This window comes from Lepidochelys olivacea, assembly GCF_965140295.1.
Source record: "Lepidochelys olivacea isolate rLepOli2 genome assembly, chromosome: 15".
In the NCBI taxonomy this organism is placed as follows: Eukaryota; Metazoa; Chordata; order Testudines; family Cheloniidae; genus Lepidochelys; species Lepidochelys olivacea.
In genome coordinates this window covers 16,662,694-16,678,300 of record NC_140425.1, presented here as the reverse complement: position 1 = coordinate 16,678,300, position 15,607 = coordinate 16,662,694, and the positions used below count along the sequence as shown (strand labels likewise).

The window sequence follows — 15,607 nt, the reverse complement described above, 5'->3', positions numbered from 1 at the left end:
TCCCCTACACCATAACCTCAAATACCCAAAGCTACATTTTCTGTCACATTTTATTTTCTCCATTTCTTTACAGAAAAAGATTTATATAAACAAAGCATTTAGGCAGAAAATAGGGGCACTAAAGCTCACCTCAGGCTCAATCTAATGAAATTTAGTGGGAAAAACTTGATTAAAATAAACTACTGGTAACTTTTTCAGACTTTATAGTAGGAACAGAAACACTGTCTAATTATTCTCATCATCCACATAGATGCAACATACTTCCTTTCTAAAATGCTACCATTTGACAGGAGGAACAAATTTACACTTTTTCTACCAACTGTCAAATAAGTACGAACACCACATGTATTCACATTTCAAAACTTCCCTTTTCAAGAATTCATATTGTAGTCTCACAAGTTTACTGTATTATTGGGAATATCTAATATTAGACAAAATCTAAATGTTTTCAATATTAAACTTTCCATTGCATATTTTCTCTGGTAGCATAAGAAAAAACAAACAATAGTACTTTGATGGATTTACAAGTCTTTAAGTCTTTAAAATGCAATTTGTAGTTGATCCTGTTTTGCTTTTATACAGCATGTGTCATTTTTAATTTTGTGCCCAACCATAAATGAAGCTGTTTAAACATTCAAGTAAATGAAAAATACCTATTGTATAGGAAATCGCATGGTGAAGAGCTGATATCAAAAAATTATTCAACTCAATAAATAGCTTTTCCCTTTTCAATATTCCTACTTCATATACAGTCCTTGTTCAAAACTTTTTTGCGCACACATACTTTTTCAGTGTTAAAAAACTTTGCCACAGAAAACATTAAAGAATAAATGCAAGTATGGGAAGGTTATCTTATTCTTCACACACACATTAAAGAAAATAATCAAATCAAGAAGCTGAAAGAAACCTTTGGCAATCAAGAATGAGTTTTTCAAAGCCTACATTAGCTGGAAACAAAGTTCTAAAAGTTATTTTTGAGGCCAAGACCAATTCCTGTAACCAGGGAAAGAGGACAAACAGAAAAGCAAATGTAGCTGCAGCTCAGAACTCATGATCTTTATGCATTGTGCAAGACAATCAAATATTTGCTTCTGCACCCATAATGTAACCATTAACTCTTGCTACAGCTTCTGACTCTGTTTATTTTACTCCCTGTAAAGGTCACATTGGTTAAGAAAAATGCAGTATACATCAAGTATTCAAATCAAATGCATTTTATCAACCAACATGTGACACAGAAAACAGCCCCTTGCAGTATGTCACAAATGAAAGAGATCATTTTTAAAGGCCTGATCTTACTCCCTTTGAAGTCAATGCCAAAATTCCCATTGATTTCAATAGGAGATGGAGCAGGACCTGAAAGGGCAAAGCAACACACCAGTCACCACTGGACTACAGGCCTCAATTAGGACTACAATTAGTCCATTTAAAAGTTGCTATTTTTGAGCAAGCTACCTTTTGATAGCCCAAGATATTTATGTAAATGTTCCAGTAACCTCTGGATCTAGCCTTTATAATCATGGATGAATTCAGTGGGAGCTGATGTTGGGTGCTCAGCACTTTTGAAAGTCAGGCGGGTGCTGAAAGACAGATTTAGGAGCAGGTTTCAGAGTAACAGCCGTGTCAGTCTGTATTCGCAAAAAGAAAAGGAGTACTTGTGGCACCTTAGAGACTAATCAATTTATTTGAGCATGAGCTTTCGTGAGCTACAGCTCACTTCATTTAGGAGCCTAATTTTACGTTCTTATTTTTTTGAGATCTGAGCCAAGAAGTTTGTAAAGCCAGGTAGGGTTGCCAGACGCCCGGTCGAAAAGGGACTGTGTCGGCTCCACAGCTCACATTTGCCAGGAACCATGACGGTGGGAGCTGTGGGGGCAGTGCATGGAGTCTCTCTGACTGCCCATGTGCTTAGCGGCTGCAGGCACCTCATGGCTGTTTCCTTTGAGCCATGGTAAACGCCACCAGGATCCCACACCCTGAACCCCCTCCTGCACCCGAACCCCCGGCCCCAGCCTAGAGTCCCCTCCAGCACACAAACTCCCTCCCGGAGCCTGAAACCACCCACCCCCCAACCCCAGAGCCCACACCCCCAACCGGAGCCCTCACCCACCCTGCACCCCAACCCCGTCCCAGCCCAGTGAAAATGAGTGAGGGTGGGAGAGAGTGAGCGACGGAGGGAGAGGGGATGGAGAGAGCAGGGGGTGGGGCCTCAGAGAAGGGGCAGGGCAGGGGAAGGGCCTCATGGAATGAGGGGTGGGGCAAGGGTTTTCGGTTTTGTGTGATTAGAAAGTTGGCAACTCTAAAGCCAGGACAATAACAAAATGTGTCCTAATGTGTTAGAGCTGCAACAACTAGTCGTAGCAGCGACGGTCTCCAAATATTTGACACGATCTCCTTTTTTCTCCCTAGCTGTATAAAATAATCTTTCTGAACCCAGAGAATTCAACAACAGGAGAGGGGAAGGCAGTCACAGCCATTTCTGGTACTCCCGTGAATCTGGCCATTAGCATATTAAGGCTCAGATTTCAAAATGGCCTGAGCTGTTTGCAGCTGTTCACCTAGAAACGCCATGAATCAATTCAGTCTTTGGCTGGACTACTTGTTGGACTAGGTTTAGAAGTTGTTCTGGCTCGGAAAATCCTCTCAGTCCAAGAGGGCAAACTGTATATACACACACACACTCCTATTTTGCGCTACTTTTGTTTAGAATGGTCTTCAAACCTCAGCACACATGAACATTTCACAAAATGCGTATATCACGAAAGCTAATTAATATCCACGAAAGATATGGAGTCTTTCCTGTCTCCTTTATTATAATTAATCTGCTTTACAGACTCTCTTTTATGCTGCCTTCTGGAATTTATTTTTAACTTTTTTTTTTTTTTTTTAATAACTCTGGTTTTTCAGTTCTCTCCCCAGGCGCTGTTGTCTTCTAGTTACATATCTCTTAATACATTGGCTGCCAAATATTAGTCAGTATAATATCCCCTCTGGTATTATTTGGATCACGAATCTCTTGAACTCATGACTAACAATAGACCCTCTCGCTGAATAACAAAAATTAGCTGCTTTAAGAGAGATGTCATCATCAAACAAATGCCCATTTGTTTTTAAACTTCTAGCAAGTAAGAAGTTATAACATGTATTTGTCTTTCATGGCTACTTATCAGTCCCATCTGCTGCCCCTCCCCTTCCCGCCCCCGCACAGATACTTGAGCTTTTGGGGAAATCATCATTCAGCTCACAAATGCCCCGTCTATCAACACTCACCACAGCAATAACAGGAATAAGCACTCCCAGGTTCCCTGCACTACTGGAGGCCTGAAAAAGAAGAGAGGTTTTAAAAGATGTGAAAATGTCAAAGAAACACACAGCAATCTGAAGTAATATTTACTACAAAGCTCACTTCCAATGGCTCATGTTCTTTAGCTACTCGTACATATGCATAAATATGGATACATTGCAGACCACAGCCCTGAGCCTACAAAACCACTGTCACCCAACCTGAGCACCACTGAAACCAGTGGGCTAGGCGTAAGCACAGGGCTCAAGTCTACATGAATCCCTAATGGGTTTCCAAACAGGGAAAAAGTCTGCCCACATGGATCCAGCAGCAGGATCAGAATCTAGAACTTGACAATATGCACACTTTCCCCCCCTCAGGGTGTTACTGTTGGAAAGAAAAACACTATTTTTAATCAAATGGATGAACTGAGGGGCCTTCTTCCACAGACACAGCTCTGTCATAACTGCAAATCAAAGATCACACTTTCAGTTCGGGGGAGAAACACATATCAGTTGTCATCTGTATTGCAAAACATCCAGAAATTGAAAAGTCTCCTATTACTCTACATGCCCAAAGCCAGCTGTCAAATATTTGCAGAAATCAGATTTTACTTTTGAACTAAAGCCAAGATTATGAATCTGTAAAGGATAAGGAATTTAAGGGACTCACTCCAACAGAAAACACTGTCCATCCAACTTAATCCTAACAAGTTAATTTCCTTTTCTAACAAAAAACAAATTTTGCCTGGTTGCAAAATCTGCTGACAACTAATTAAGCAAAAAGAATCAATGCAAAGTGGTTTAACAGTCACGTAAACAGATCTGGAATAATAAAAAGCCTGTTAAGAAGCACAGGAGACTTAACAAATAATAGAACATTAAAGTCCTGTCAATGCTATCAAAAAAGTGAAATATATTTCTAAATATAGAAATGGTTCAGCAACACAGTTTGGACCCCAGCATGGACAGGGTCCAATTTAGTATAAATTATTTTTAAAAACATTCAAGAGTAAGAAGAAACAGTCTTAAGAACGATTTTCAGAATCATATTGAGCAAATTATTCCCTGAACACTGGGGTCAAGATTGTACTAGAACCCAAACCATTTATTACTTTTAAAATAAAGGAACATTGTTTTCTAGCACAGATGAAGCTTAAAGTGGATTTGCCAGGGTGTGAATTCAGCTCAGATATTAGTTCCTGAGAGGTGGAACATGGGAGAGACACAGAAATTGCTGGGTTATCACGTAGATGAGGATGATGAAATCCAGTATAAAGGTGTTGTTTTAGAACAGAGTTATATTTATAAGCATCACAGTCACTTATCTGTGAGACCAGAATCTAAAAAACCTGGACAACACAGGCAGGATTTTTCATGATGGCATTCGTTGGGTTTGCTGAAACAACAAACAAACTGTGAATTCATCTGGTTTCCCTCACAGGAGCGGAGTTGGCACCCCAGATTAGAAACTCTTATCCTTATGAAACAAATAACCCAGCAGCTTCACTGAGTTGGTCAGTGACATAAAAGGCATTTACTGGTTACAGATGCAGTTTATCTTCAAAGCAAACAGAGATTCTATTCATTTCAAAGAGATTTGCCAAGAGAGTTCACCAATCCCATAAATGGGAAAGAAAGGAACTTTGCGCTATTAAAATTTGAAGTGTGTGTGTGGGAGGTGGGCGGGTGTTGTGTTGGGGATGTTAAAAAGAGAAAAACAACTCTTACTGAATTGCTAGCACAGCTTTAGGTATAATTTTAGCCACAAACATGGCACTAATATAGACATACACGGTATGGAAAGAAATTCAACTTTTCACAATAATTTTTTCTTTTTTTTTTTTTAATTATAATTATAAAGTCACTCCACATCAACATCTGGGAGGTTTGAGTGTCTGGAATAGCCATATAAAATCACAAATAGTGAAGTGTTAGTTCATCTCCGATAAGCAAAATGTTCAATTAACTTCACTCTTCATTCTTGAGCAGTGAATGTGATGGTCTATAATCGAAAGTAGGATTTCTCCCTCCTTCCCCCCGCCTCCAAAATGAAGGTGTTGCAATTCAGTTCACAGCCAAACCAAATTCACAACTTGTAATATATTTTTATATCCTCCCACCCATTTGAAGAGAAACACTGTTCTCATTTATTGTTCCTCATTTTCACACTTAGAGGTATAAGTTAACATGGTCTACCTCGATATCTTTGTAACTAGCACCTAGCTGTCATGTCAATAAAACTATTCATATGTCACTAAGTGCCTAATCCTGAGTGGTGTCAGTTTGATTTTAGTGGGACTTTCTGGAGCACAGCACTTTAGGAACATGCAATAAGTGATGTAAACTGTATTCACCTCACCTTTGGAAATCTATCCTGTAAATACTAGTTGAGATTGTAAAACAATCTTGTTATGGTAGAGTATTCAAACAAAATTGAAATTTACATAAGTATGTTTACAAACATATATTTTAAGGTTTTTTGGAACTACTCCTAAATTAAAATATTGCAGCTATTTAATAAGAGTCAGCTGCTGGACAGACTTATAGTCTACAACCCTTTCATGTCATAACAGAGATTTAATACATTATAGGCCCAGTCTTGCATTCCACCAGAACACACTGAAGTGAATGGGAGTTTCTAGACCCTTTGCATGTATTTCTTTAAGGATTAGTTTACATTATACAGACAGCTGATCATAAAGATCTGGAAGCAGTCTGCCTGCAGCGGTTTACTTAAGATGTGATCTTAAACCAATTCGTTCAGATCAGTGCGAAAGTCTGTGTACACACTTTAGTTTCAATTTAATCCAGGTTTATTTTGATTTAGCTGCTCCTGAGAGCATTCTGCACCAAAAAGATTAAAATTCTGCACCAAAAAATATAAATTCTGTGCACAATATTTTAAAATTTTGCAAGTTTTATTTGTCAAATAAATGTGGAGGCTCCAGCATGGCATTAGGGACCACGGACCACCGGCTGCACAGAGGTTGGATATCACTGTGCAGCTCCCCAATGGGACACTGATTCAGTGATGAGGCTGCACCCAATTCTGATATAGCACAAGGACCAGGCCAGTCACAGAAACACCCCAGGGCCGTGCCCCTCTGTGCCAGGTGCACCAAGTATGGGCAGGCAGGCTCAGCAAGGCAGGATCCAAGTGTGGAGGGGCTGAGTGTGGGGCTATCTGGGTGCAGGATGCTCAGTGGGAGATCTGGGTACAGGGGCAGGATCGGGATGCACAGGGGCTTGTTGGGGGGTTCTGGGTGCAACAGTAATGGGACTATGCAGAGGGGTCCAAGTGAAGGTGGTCAGGGCTCTGCAGGGGGGGTCTGGGTATCGGGAGAAATAGAGCTCAGCAGGGGGGTCTGGATGTGGGAGGCGCAGTGGGGGTGTCCAGAAGCAGAGGGAGTGGGGCTCAGTGGGGTGGGGACCCAGGTGCAAGTGGCTCGTCAGGATGCTAAGGTGCAGGGGGAGTAGGGCTCTTTGGGGGAGTTCTGAGTGTGTGTGGGAGGGGCAGGGGGTGAGGCTTGGCAGGAGGGTCTCGGTATGAGGGGGTCTGGATGCACAGGGGTTGGGCGGATGGGGGAGCAGCTCCCTATACAGGGATCCCTCCCCCTGCAGCTGAAGAGCGATGGGTGCAGGAAGTGGGGGGTGAGGGGAAAAGGAGTTTGCAGAGCTTCCTGAATTTGGGGGAGAAACGTTGGGCTGGTTTTGACCCGGCCCCGGATGCTGTGCAGGGGAAGAGGAATCCTGTTCTCTTCAGCCCAACTGGGACTAGCAGCTGAGCCCGGCGCAGGGTAGGAGCCATCAGCCAGATTTTCCACAGTCCTGTCCCCTGCCGCATAGTGATTTACCTCTCTGCCAGCTGCCCTGGGCACCCAAAACATACTGCGGGGGAGAATCGCATGGCTGCTCTTGTGGCTTCCCTTTGCTTCCCCAACAGAAAGTCATTTTTCTGTGAGGAAGCAAAGAAATTGGCGGGGGACATAAATTCTGCGCATGCGCAGTGGTGCAGAATTCCCCCAGGAGTAATTTAGCTTAAATCACTCAGGAACAAGTTTAAGCTATGCCTAAACAATCTGCTCTTAAACCAAAATAAAAGAGTGCCCACACAGGGGTCCGCACCAATTTAATTTAACCAGTTTGAGGATAATGGATAGTTTGTGCGTCCTCAAGATCTTAAAATACAACAGAGCACTTACTTGGAAGCTGGAGATCCAGATTATAACATCAGCATTAAGCTCTCATTTTAATTTATCAGCAATACAAGTAATGGCCCCTGGAAAACAGGTCACTGAACTTTTTCACATTCCTTCCCAACACCAAAGAAAACCAGCACTCCCACTCTGCTTTTCTGTTAGAGATCACTGACACCACCAGCCAATTAACATTTCTGATTTCCCAACAATGTCCAGCACTTCTTTTCCTGTGTCACCTTGCACTCTCAGAATGTAAATCAGCTGTACTGATTTGCTACCTCTCCCTCCCCCCGCCCCTCGCAGCCCCACACACAGTAGGGTAACATACTAGTGAAATTCCCGTAACATTAGCGAGAATACAATGATCACAAGGATTTGTAGATATAGACAGATATCTTGTTAAATGTAATCTCCAGCTGTAAGAATTTGTACTGCTCAGTTTTGCTTTGCAGTTCTTACACTTGCAATGCATATGAGATTGCACTTCTAATCAGAAAAGCATTATGGTTTCTCTATCATTCATGTGAGAACGTCCGTCAGTTTCCTCTTTTACAACCAATTCCAATTAATGCTTATTCAGTCAGGGTAATCTGAACTGATCTCACTACATCTGTAGTTCACACCAGACTGTTCCATTTTATGGAGTCTATTGTAAATTTAGTTATGTAGGCCTCCATCAACTCTAATATTGGAAAATCCACATACGTGTAATCACAATAGTAGTTATTCAGGATAAATTAACATCTGGGGTAGCTGAGATTAGAACTGCAAGTTTATAACACTTCCCTATTTCTTAGGAAGTGGTAATAGCAGGAGCTTAGAAGTCAGGACTTCCTGTTTCTGTTTCCAGCTCGGTCACCAGCCTGCTTTGTGCCTTGGACAATTCACTTAATATCTACCATGTCTCAATTAACCTATCTGAAAAATGGGTACACCACTACTAATTACCTAAGCTTACAGATATTATGTGAGGCTTAATTGATATGTAAAAAGTTATGTAGGCTCTATATTATTAATAGGCACCATAACACACATTTCTCATTTGTTTCAGTAGTTACATGTGCGATTTTTAAGTGTATACACTTGGTTCAGAGGAGATCAGAATAATACGTTTACATTAGCCATATCAGTGCAAAGAGGTACTGAATTAAAACCCACACATTTTATACCATTCCTTACCTTTAGTGCGGGGCCCTTTTCACTTGCTCTCTCACTGGCTCTCTTTCCTTCCAGTCCAAGCTGTACAAACAGTTCCAGCAAATTCATTAGTAATTCATCCACAAGGTGTTCTCCCTGAATGTTAGCAGCTATGTTAGCCAAGGCATTAATGACAGCTAAGGAACAGTGTCTGACAAGAAAGAAAGAGAGAAATTAGAAACAACCAACTCTTTGATGAAAAGGTTTGTATTTATTTTATAATGGTTTCTCACTAACACTGTTCAACAGCAAATCTGCATAATACTGAGAGTGGCAGGCACATTTTGGACATCAAGGATTTAGTGAGAATGGATGGCACGCTGGGTTAATGCATTAGCATTCCAATTCAAAAAGCCAATTAAATATTGCTTGAATCATAATTAAAATGCATTTAGTGGTCTCAACAACAGAGAGCAGATGGAAGCAGCACCAAAGGACAGAGAGGAATGGAATAAACTAATTTCCACCATGTGCGCCAACATTGGTGTGTAAAGAATGAAATGTAATGTAATTGGTGGTCTCAATTTCGTCTCTAGAGAATGTTTTGTCTGTGCTGCCACCATCATCAATTCACCAGGACTGACCATTTTTGGTATGGAAAACCTAAACCTAAACCAGCAGAAACATATTGCATTTCTGGATTGGAAAAGTTGTAGGGTGGCAGAGAAATTCAAATTAACAACTGCAATTAATTACTGGCGTGCACTGGGCAGGACAGTGAGTGAAAGCCTTATAACGAGGGTGTACCAGTAAGCTCGTTTGTAGTTGTTAATCCTTCATCCTCGTTAGAATTGAATTCAAGCATTTTTTAAAGGTTAAAATTATAATGCAACATAACTCTGATACAAACGACCATTTCACATTCCTGAATACTTAAAAGAAATAATTAACTCATCATATGACATGATGAATACAGCAGGAATTCTGAGCTATGCAGTTTTATACTTCAATACCTTACTCAAATAGGGCCTGATTCAACTCCCAGTGAAGTCACTGGAATATTTTCTATTAGTTGTAATAGGAATTGGATGGAGTGCCTAGTTATTAAGCATTCTTCGATAAATTATTCTTAAGGAATTCAATACTTCTTAAGAGTACTGGGCCCAATCTAAACCCTAATGAAGCCAATGAAAATTTTTGACTTCACTGGGCTGTGGATCAGGCCTATTAAGAGGATAGCTTGCATCTACAGCTAATGCATTAGAAGTTTTTGACACCAACTAGAATTTACCAACCAATCAATCTTTTAGAGAGACAAGGGGGAGGGGTAATATCTTTTACAAGCTTTCAAGCTTAGAGAGAGCTCTTCTTCAGTCTGGGATATTTACTCAGAGTGTCACAGCTAAATACAAGATGGTACAGATTGTTTAGCACAAGCAGTTAACATATATTTCAAGGAACTATTCGAGGTGAAGTGGCCCCTTCACACCTGTTCAGTTACAGGGAAGAAAGGAAGGAGAAGTGGGGAGGAAGCCGCTATGGGAGATTTGTTAGTGGATTACAGATTCTTGTAATAAATGATAAAGTCAGTGTCTCTATTCAGTCCTTGAATTTTATTGTCTAAAAAAGTGTTATGAAGTTAAGCTCCCAGGCTCATCTTTTGAAAGCGTTCAACAGGTTTTCTTTGAGGATGAGACTGATAGGTCAAATATAGAGTGATCACTTTGTGAAAAGTGCTCCCCCCACAGACGATATGATATTTTGCCTTACCAATTTCCTGCATGAGTTCATTCGAGAGCATAGTGACTGTCTGGTTTCACTCACATAGTTGCAGTTGGGGCATTTAGCGCACAGGAAAGGTATACCACATGTTGTGGTACACATTTTTAGGACCCATGGATCTTGAAAGGTGTGTTGTTTGGGGGTGTTGATCATTGTAGCAGTGGAGACATATCTGGAGGTTTTGCATCTGTTTTTCTGGCAGGGTCTGGGGTTGTTTTGAGCTGGTGTCCTGGTCTGTGCGGGGCTTACTTCTGACGATGAGCATGGAGAGGTTGGAGCATTGTTTGAAGGCCAGAAGAGGGGATTCAGAAAAGATTTCTTTCAGGATGGGGTCCCCATCAAGTATGGGATGGCAGGTGACAACTAGGGATATGCAGTGGGGGTGGGGGCGTTATTTCTGTATTGAAGCAGGTTTTCTCAGGGTATCTCGGTGGCTGTTCCATGATGTGATCCATTTCTCTGGTGGAGTGTCCTTGTTTGGTGAAGGCAGTTTTCAGTGTGTTAAGGTGTATATCCTGACTTTTTCCTTAGAATGGTCCTTTGATATACGTGGTAACTACTCATGCTAAACAATTTGTTCCATCTTGGAATGTGACACTCTGATTAAATTTCCCACATCTGAAGAAGAGCGCTGTGTAAACATAAAAGCTTGCCTCTCTAACCAACAGAAGTTGGTCCAATCAAAGATATTACCTTACTCACCTTGTCTCTCTAATGTCCTGGGACTGATACGGCTACAAATCTTTTGTGACAGAAGCTGGTACTGCCTGATGCTAACACAGTTTCTGAAAGATCTAGGAGTCTCCATTATTATTCAGTGCCAACTTCTAGCACCTTTTGGCTAAGGCATCATTGCATCACTGTGAAGAAATAATTGCCAACAGCTCATCAAGAGAAAAATAAAATCACAAGTACATTATTCATTCTTAAATCCAACTAATGGAAGCGAGACATATACACCCGTCATTTTTAAATATTAAAAAGTGTTACTTTAAACAATACAGGAATAGGAGACTACATGAGATCTGCATATATTCAAAACACCCACCCTCTCAGAAATGGACAATTAACATTAACAAATCTCTGGAATACAACAAAGAAAGATCGAAAGAAATAAAGCTGTTATGTCTGTCGGAAAAAAGTGAAAGTGCATAACCATGCTTAAAGGAAGATGTTTGGTTTAAATAGTCATGAATTCTAAGGAGTCACTTATATCTATGTTACCTGTATCCATGATCCTTGTGATCTTTAGTGGCAGAGTAAACAACTGAGCTTGCCTTTACACTGATTTGCTGGAATAGATTCCATACCTCCTGGTAAATATATTGCTGTAAGAAAACAAACTAAGTGGAGTACATTGAATACAATATCTCTTAAAGGAATAAACCTGTAAAAATAAATTCTATCCAACTAAATAAAAATCTTATATAGAATGCCTAAGTATCTTTAAAAATCTGGACCTAAGTGACTTAGGAACATAAATCCCATTTTCAAAAAGGATTTAGGTTCCTCAGGCCTAAATAGGACCTGGGTGTCCTAAGTCACTTAGGAGCTTTTGTAAGCTTCACATTTCTTCCTCTACATTAATTCTTTTACTATATATCTGTGGGAACTAAGGTTTGCTGGAGAGGCGTGGCTTTGCTAGTTACTAGTGACATTGTACAAAAAGGTACATGCAAACAAATGATTGTATAAGTGTGTGTATGTTATGAAGACAGGATAAATGCTGAAATGCTGCATTTAAGGAAACATTTTTCGGGCTTAAACAAAGTTGACAGCAATACTTTAACTGAAGGAAATAGACAACTGTAATTTAGGGGTCTCTCTAGTCTGGTTTGTTCTCTTGGCCAGCTCTTCTCTCCTTACGTTTCCAGTGATAACTAAGCAGCCCAGCTGGTCAATGATGAGTACGTCAAGTGGAGATGGTGGCTGGCAGAACTTCTGCTGCAGGATCTGCAGGATAGGTTCCATCACTTTGGGAGTGTCCCTAAGAGCCACTGCAATGTGCCCCAGAGCTCGAATTGTGTGGTCAGGAATCAAATGGGCTTCCCTAACAAAAAATAAACAAGCCACATTCATATAAACATCCAGAAACAATTACACATCTAGCTCTACAAGTTGAGCTACAATCTGCCTGAGAAACAACTTACACTGATGCATCCAGTAAACTGTAATATCACTTAATTTCATTTTAACCCCTTAATGCTGTTTTTCCCTTCTATTATAATCAAAAGCATACTTAGTACAGGAACTAAAAGCAATTGCTTTTATAGTACCAACACTGATCTGTTAACCATTCACTATAGTAGAATCAGTAGAAAAAGATAAAAGGCTTGTCTGGAATGACTGTCCATTTTTATTTTTATTTTTTTAAAACAGTCCCAGTACAGTGGGGTAAACGTAGTGGGAGTTTCCGTTGGAGATGCCTTGTCAACTATCTTAGCTCTGCCTTGGCAAACCAACCTCTCAATAGGAGAGAGGCAATTCAGACTCCACAAGCAGTAATCAATTGTGCCAAACATTAAGTGATGAGCTTGTACAGCCCACTGAAGACTTAGCAGAGGCCACCTCATTTCAGTTAGTACTTCAAATAGACTTTAATACTCACTGCAGACAGGAAAGCAGTGTTTTTATCCAGTAAAGTATGTAGGCCCATCAGTACTGAAATAAAGGCCCAATCCCACAAAGAAATCTGCATGATCTGATGCATATTCCCACATGTATTCTTACTGATGTCAGCAGCATTTCACACAGGAGAAAGGCTCCTCATGCTTGAATGTCTTAACAGGAGTGGGTCTTAAGTTAAATTGACTGAAGACAGAAAAGGATTAGTATTATGCCTAACAACTTACTTGTCGCTCTCCTGTGAGATGTACAGACGGTTAGACAAACTGGCTAGGAAAGCCTCAACAATCACTGGGTCTATAGTCAGGCCAGCTTTCAAGCACCTACAGAACATTAAACACAAAACTTGCCAGGACAGCCAAACAGCAAGAGTTATATTTTCACATCTCGCTATGGGAGAGAAAGGATCCAATACCAAAACCACTACACATAAAATCGATACAGTCGGAATTGTGTTCCGTCAGAAAGTGATTCTCATGAAAAAAAAAATATATTCACATTAGCACATATTTGGCATCCCCTAAAATATTCATGAGACCCTGGCATTCAGAAGATGCTGTTCAATTATTTCACATTTATTTCACGAGTTCAGCATTCTTTAGACATTCATGCTTATTTACATATGAAATATAAGCAGGGTGGACAAACGATTTTTTAAAAAACTAAATATTGATTTGTTATTTAAATTAAATACATTTTTCTTTTAAAAATAAACCTATTTAAAATTAAAATTGAAATTATGACAAGCTATATGAAGGCCTAAATTTAATATAATTTATTAAAAACATTTAAATAAAAAAATATTTAACCAGTAAGTTTGCTGCCAAAGTTTTAAAGAAAGACATACGACTGAACTGGTGGCTAAGCACCTGGAACCACAGTTGGCTGAAATGCTAAAGAAGTTTTTGACAGCGGTAGCCTCTTTGGCAGGTATGAAGAAAATATTTTCCATTTATTCAGCTAGTGCAGTTCAATGACTAGTTCATTCAAAGTTAAGGAACCAACTGGAATTTGAACAGACATTGTGTGCCAAAGTAAGCGTAAATGTTAATGTTATATTTAGTTAAAATACGTTGATCTGCAATGATTACCAACCAATGAGAATCAATTATTTTGTAAAAGGAAAAGAACAAAAGTACAAATGCAAAACAAAATTAAAATCCGTTATTTAAATCAAGCTTTCCTACTTGCCAGTTTAAATCATAATTAAAATACAAGCAACAATGAACACTTCTTGGACACTCCTGTAGTTTGTAGCTGATTCTCTGCCCTCCAGTGTTTGTATCTACAGAGCTGGAATTACCTCAACCCTCTTTCTTCCAAATGGAGGCAAAAGGACTGAGAAAGGCTGTATGGAGTGTACCTTCCATGGCATTTTAAATATCCTTGACAGGTTGGCCCAACTCACTGTCCTCCCAAGCACCAGATGGTGGATGGGGAGGGAGGTAAACAAGGTCTTTTATAAGCACCCAACAGGGCTCAGGAGAAGTATCTTTTAGGAAGCGAATGGGATTAGGCTGTCCTGCTCCTGCTGGAGCCTTCCTCTCTCCATCCATCCAATCAGCAGCTACTCCAGACTGCAGGGGCAGATGGTCTAGTGTAATGGTTTAGAAAAATGGGAAGGGGGTGACTTTCCATTGCCCGAGGTTACAAGCGTTTACCAGTGCATCTGCTCCAGAAGAGCTTACTGTGCAAACCTTCGGAAGCAACAGAAGGCTACTGAGCACTCTGGAGGTCACCAGGTGGAGTTAAGGGTACGTAAAGCAAGTGGCCCAGTGGCTAGACAAATACTTTCCAGCTGTACAAAAGGTAGCAGGGGCCATCTAAAACACTCTGCGTTACACAGCTTCTCCATTTAATGGATCGTAATGTTTGTCCACTTCAGTGAGATCAGCGCCTGTCTCCTTAAACTGCATTTTTGATAGTCCTTCAGTATTTCTAAGTACAATTCTTACCTGCAGATGTTGTCTATGGCAATGTCTCGAAGCTGTTCATACATGGATGGTTGACTTTTCTTGCCGGGCATTACATTTAGAGTGGACTCTGAATGCTCATTTGTTACGCTGATTTTGATGTCATTGCCACCTACTAAGAACAGAGATGGAGCATAAGAGACAGTGTCTTTTGCTATATCTTTCCTTGAATTGTGTATACATAGGTAGAGAAATACCTGGCAAGTGAATGCAAAACAGACTAGGATGCAGGAGAGAGGGAGAGGGAGAGAGACAGGTGCTCTGAAGAACTTTGGTACCATGTGAAGCATGCCTACCAACGTGGGCTATAAATTTATTTCATTACTCAATTCGTTTTCAGAAGCCTCCACCCTTCTCACTTTGCATAGTTTTGAATATTGCTTTAGTATTAGTTAAAATCATTTAATTGGCAGTCTCAAAGAAGAATACTCAAACTTAACATTAGGATTTTTCATATCAAAACTGCTGGATGTGACTAATCAGTAAACAATTTATTAAATGGATTTTTACATTGCCTTACTTTTAATATTTGCATCTACCTTAGTATCGCTAACACTCTGAAATACCTTGAACCAGATTCATTCCTGGTGCACCTCTGAAGTAAAC

The 15,607-nt window shown here is 40.2% G+C and overlaps 1 protein-coding gene across 2 annotated transcripts in view; it reads right to left on the bottom strand.

Moving 5' to 3' along the window:
* The window catches only part of PI4KA (phosphatidylinositol 4-kinase alpha), a 98,722-nt gene that overhangs the window by 60,313 nt on the left and 22,802 nt on the right, over window positions 1–15,607 (bottom strand). Inside the window, exons 14-19 of one of the 2 annotated variants that reach the window (XM_084649148.1) lie at window positions 14,984–15,116; window positions 13,256–13,351; window positions 12,270–12,453; window positions 11,628–11,731; window positions 8,664–8,832; window positions 3,271–3,321 (exon numbers count right to left, since the gene is read on the bottom strand). In XM_084649148.1, coding sequence (XP_084505274.1) covers window positions 3,271–3,321; window positions 8,664–8,832; window positions 11,628–11,731; window positions 12,270–12,453; window positions 13,256–13,351; window positions 14,984–15,116 — 737 coding nt within the window. The remainder of the gene's footprint in view (window positions 1–3,270; window positions 3,322–8,663; window positions 8,833–11,627; window positions 11,732–12,269; window positions 12,454–13,255; window positions 13,352–14,983; window positions 15,117–15,607) is intronic. The other variant, XM_084649149.1, reaches the window with a different exon arrangement.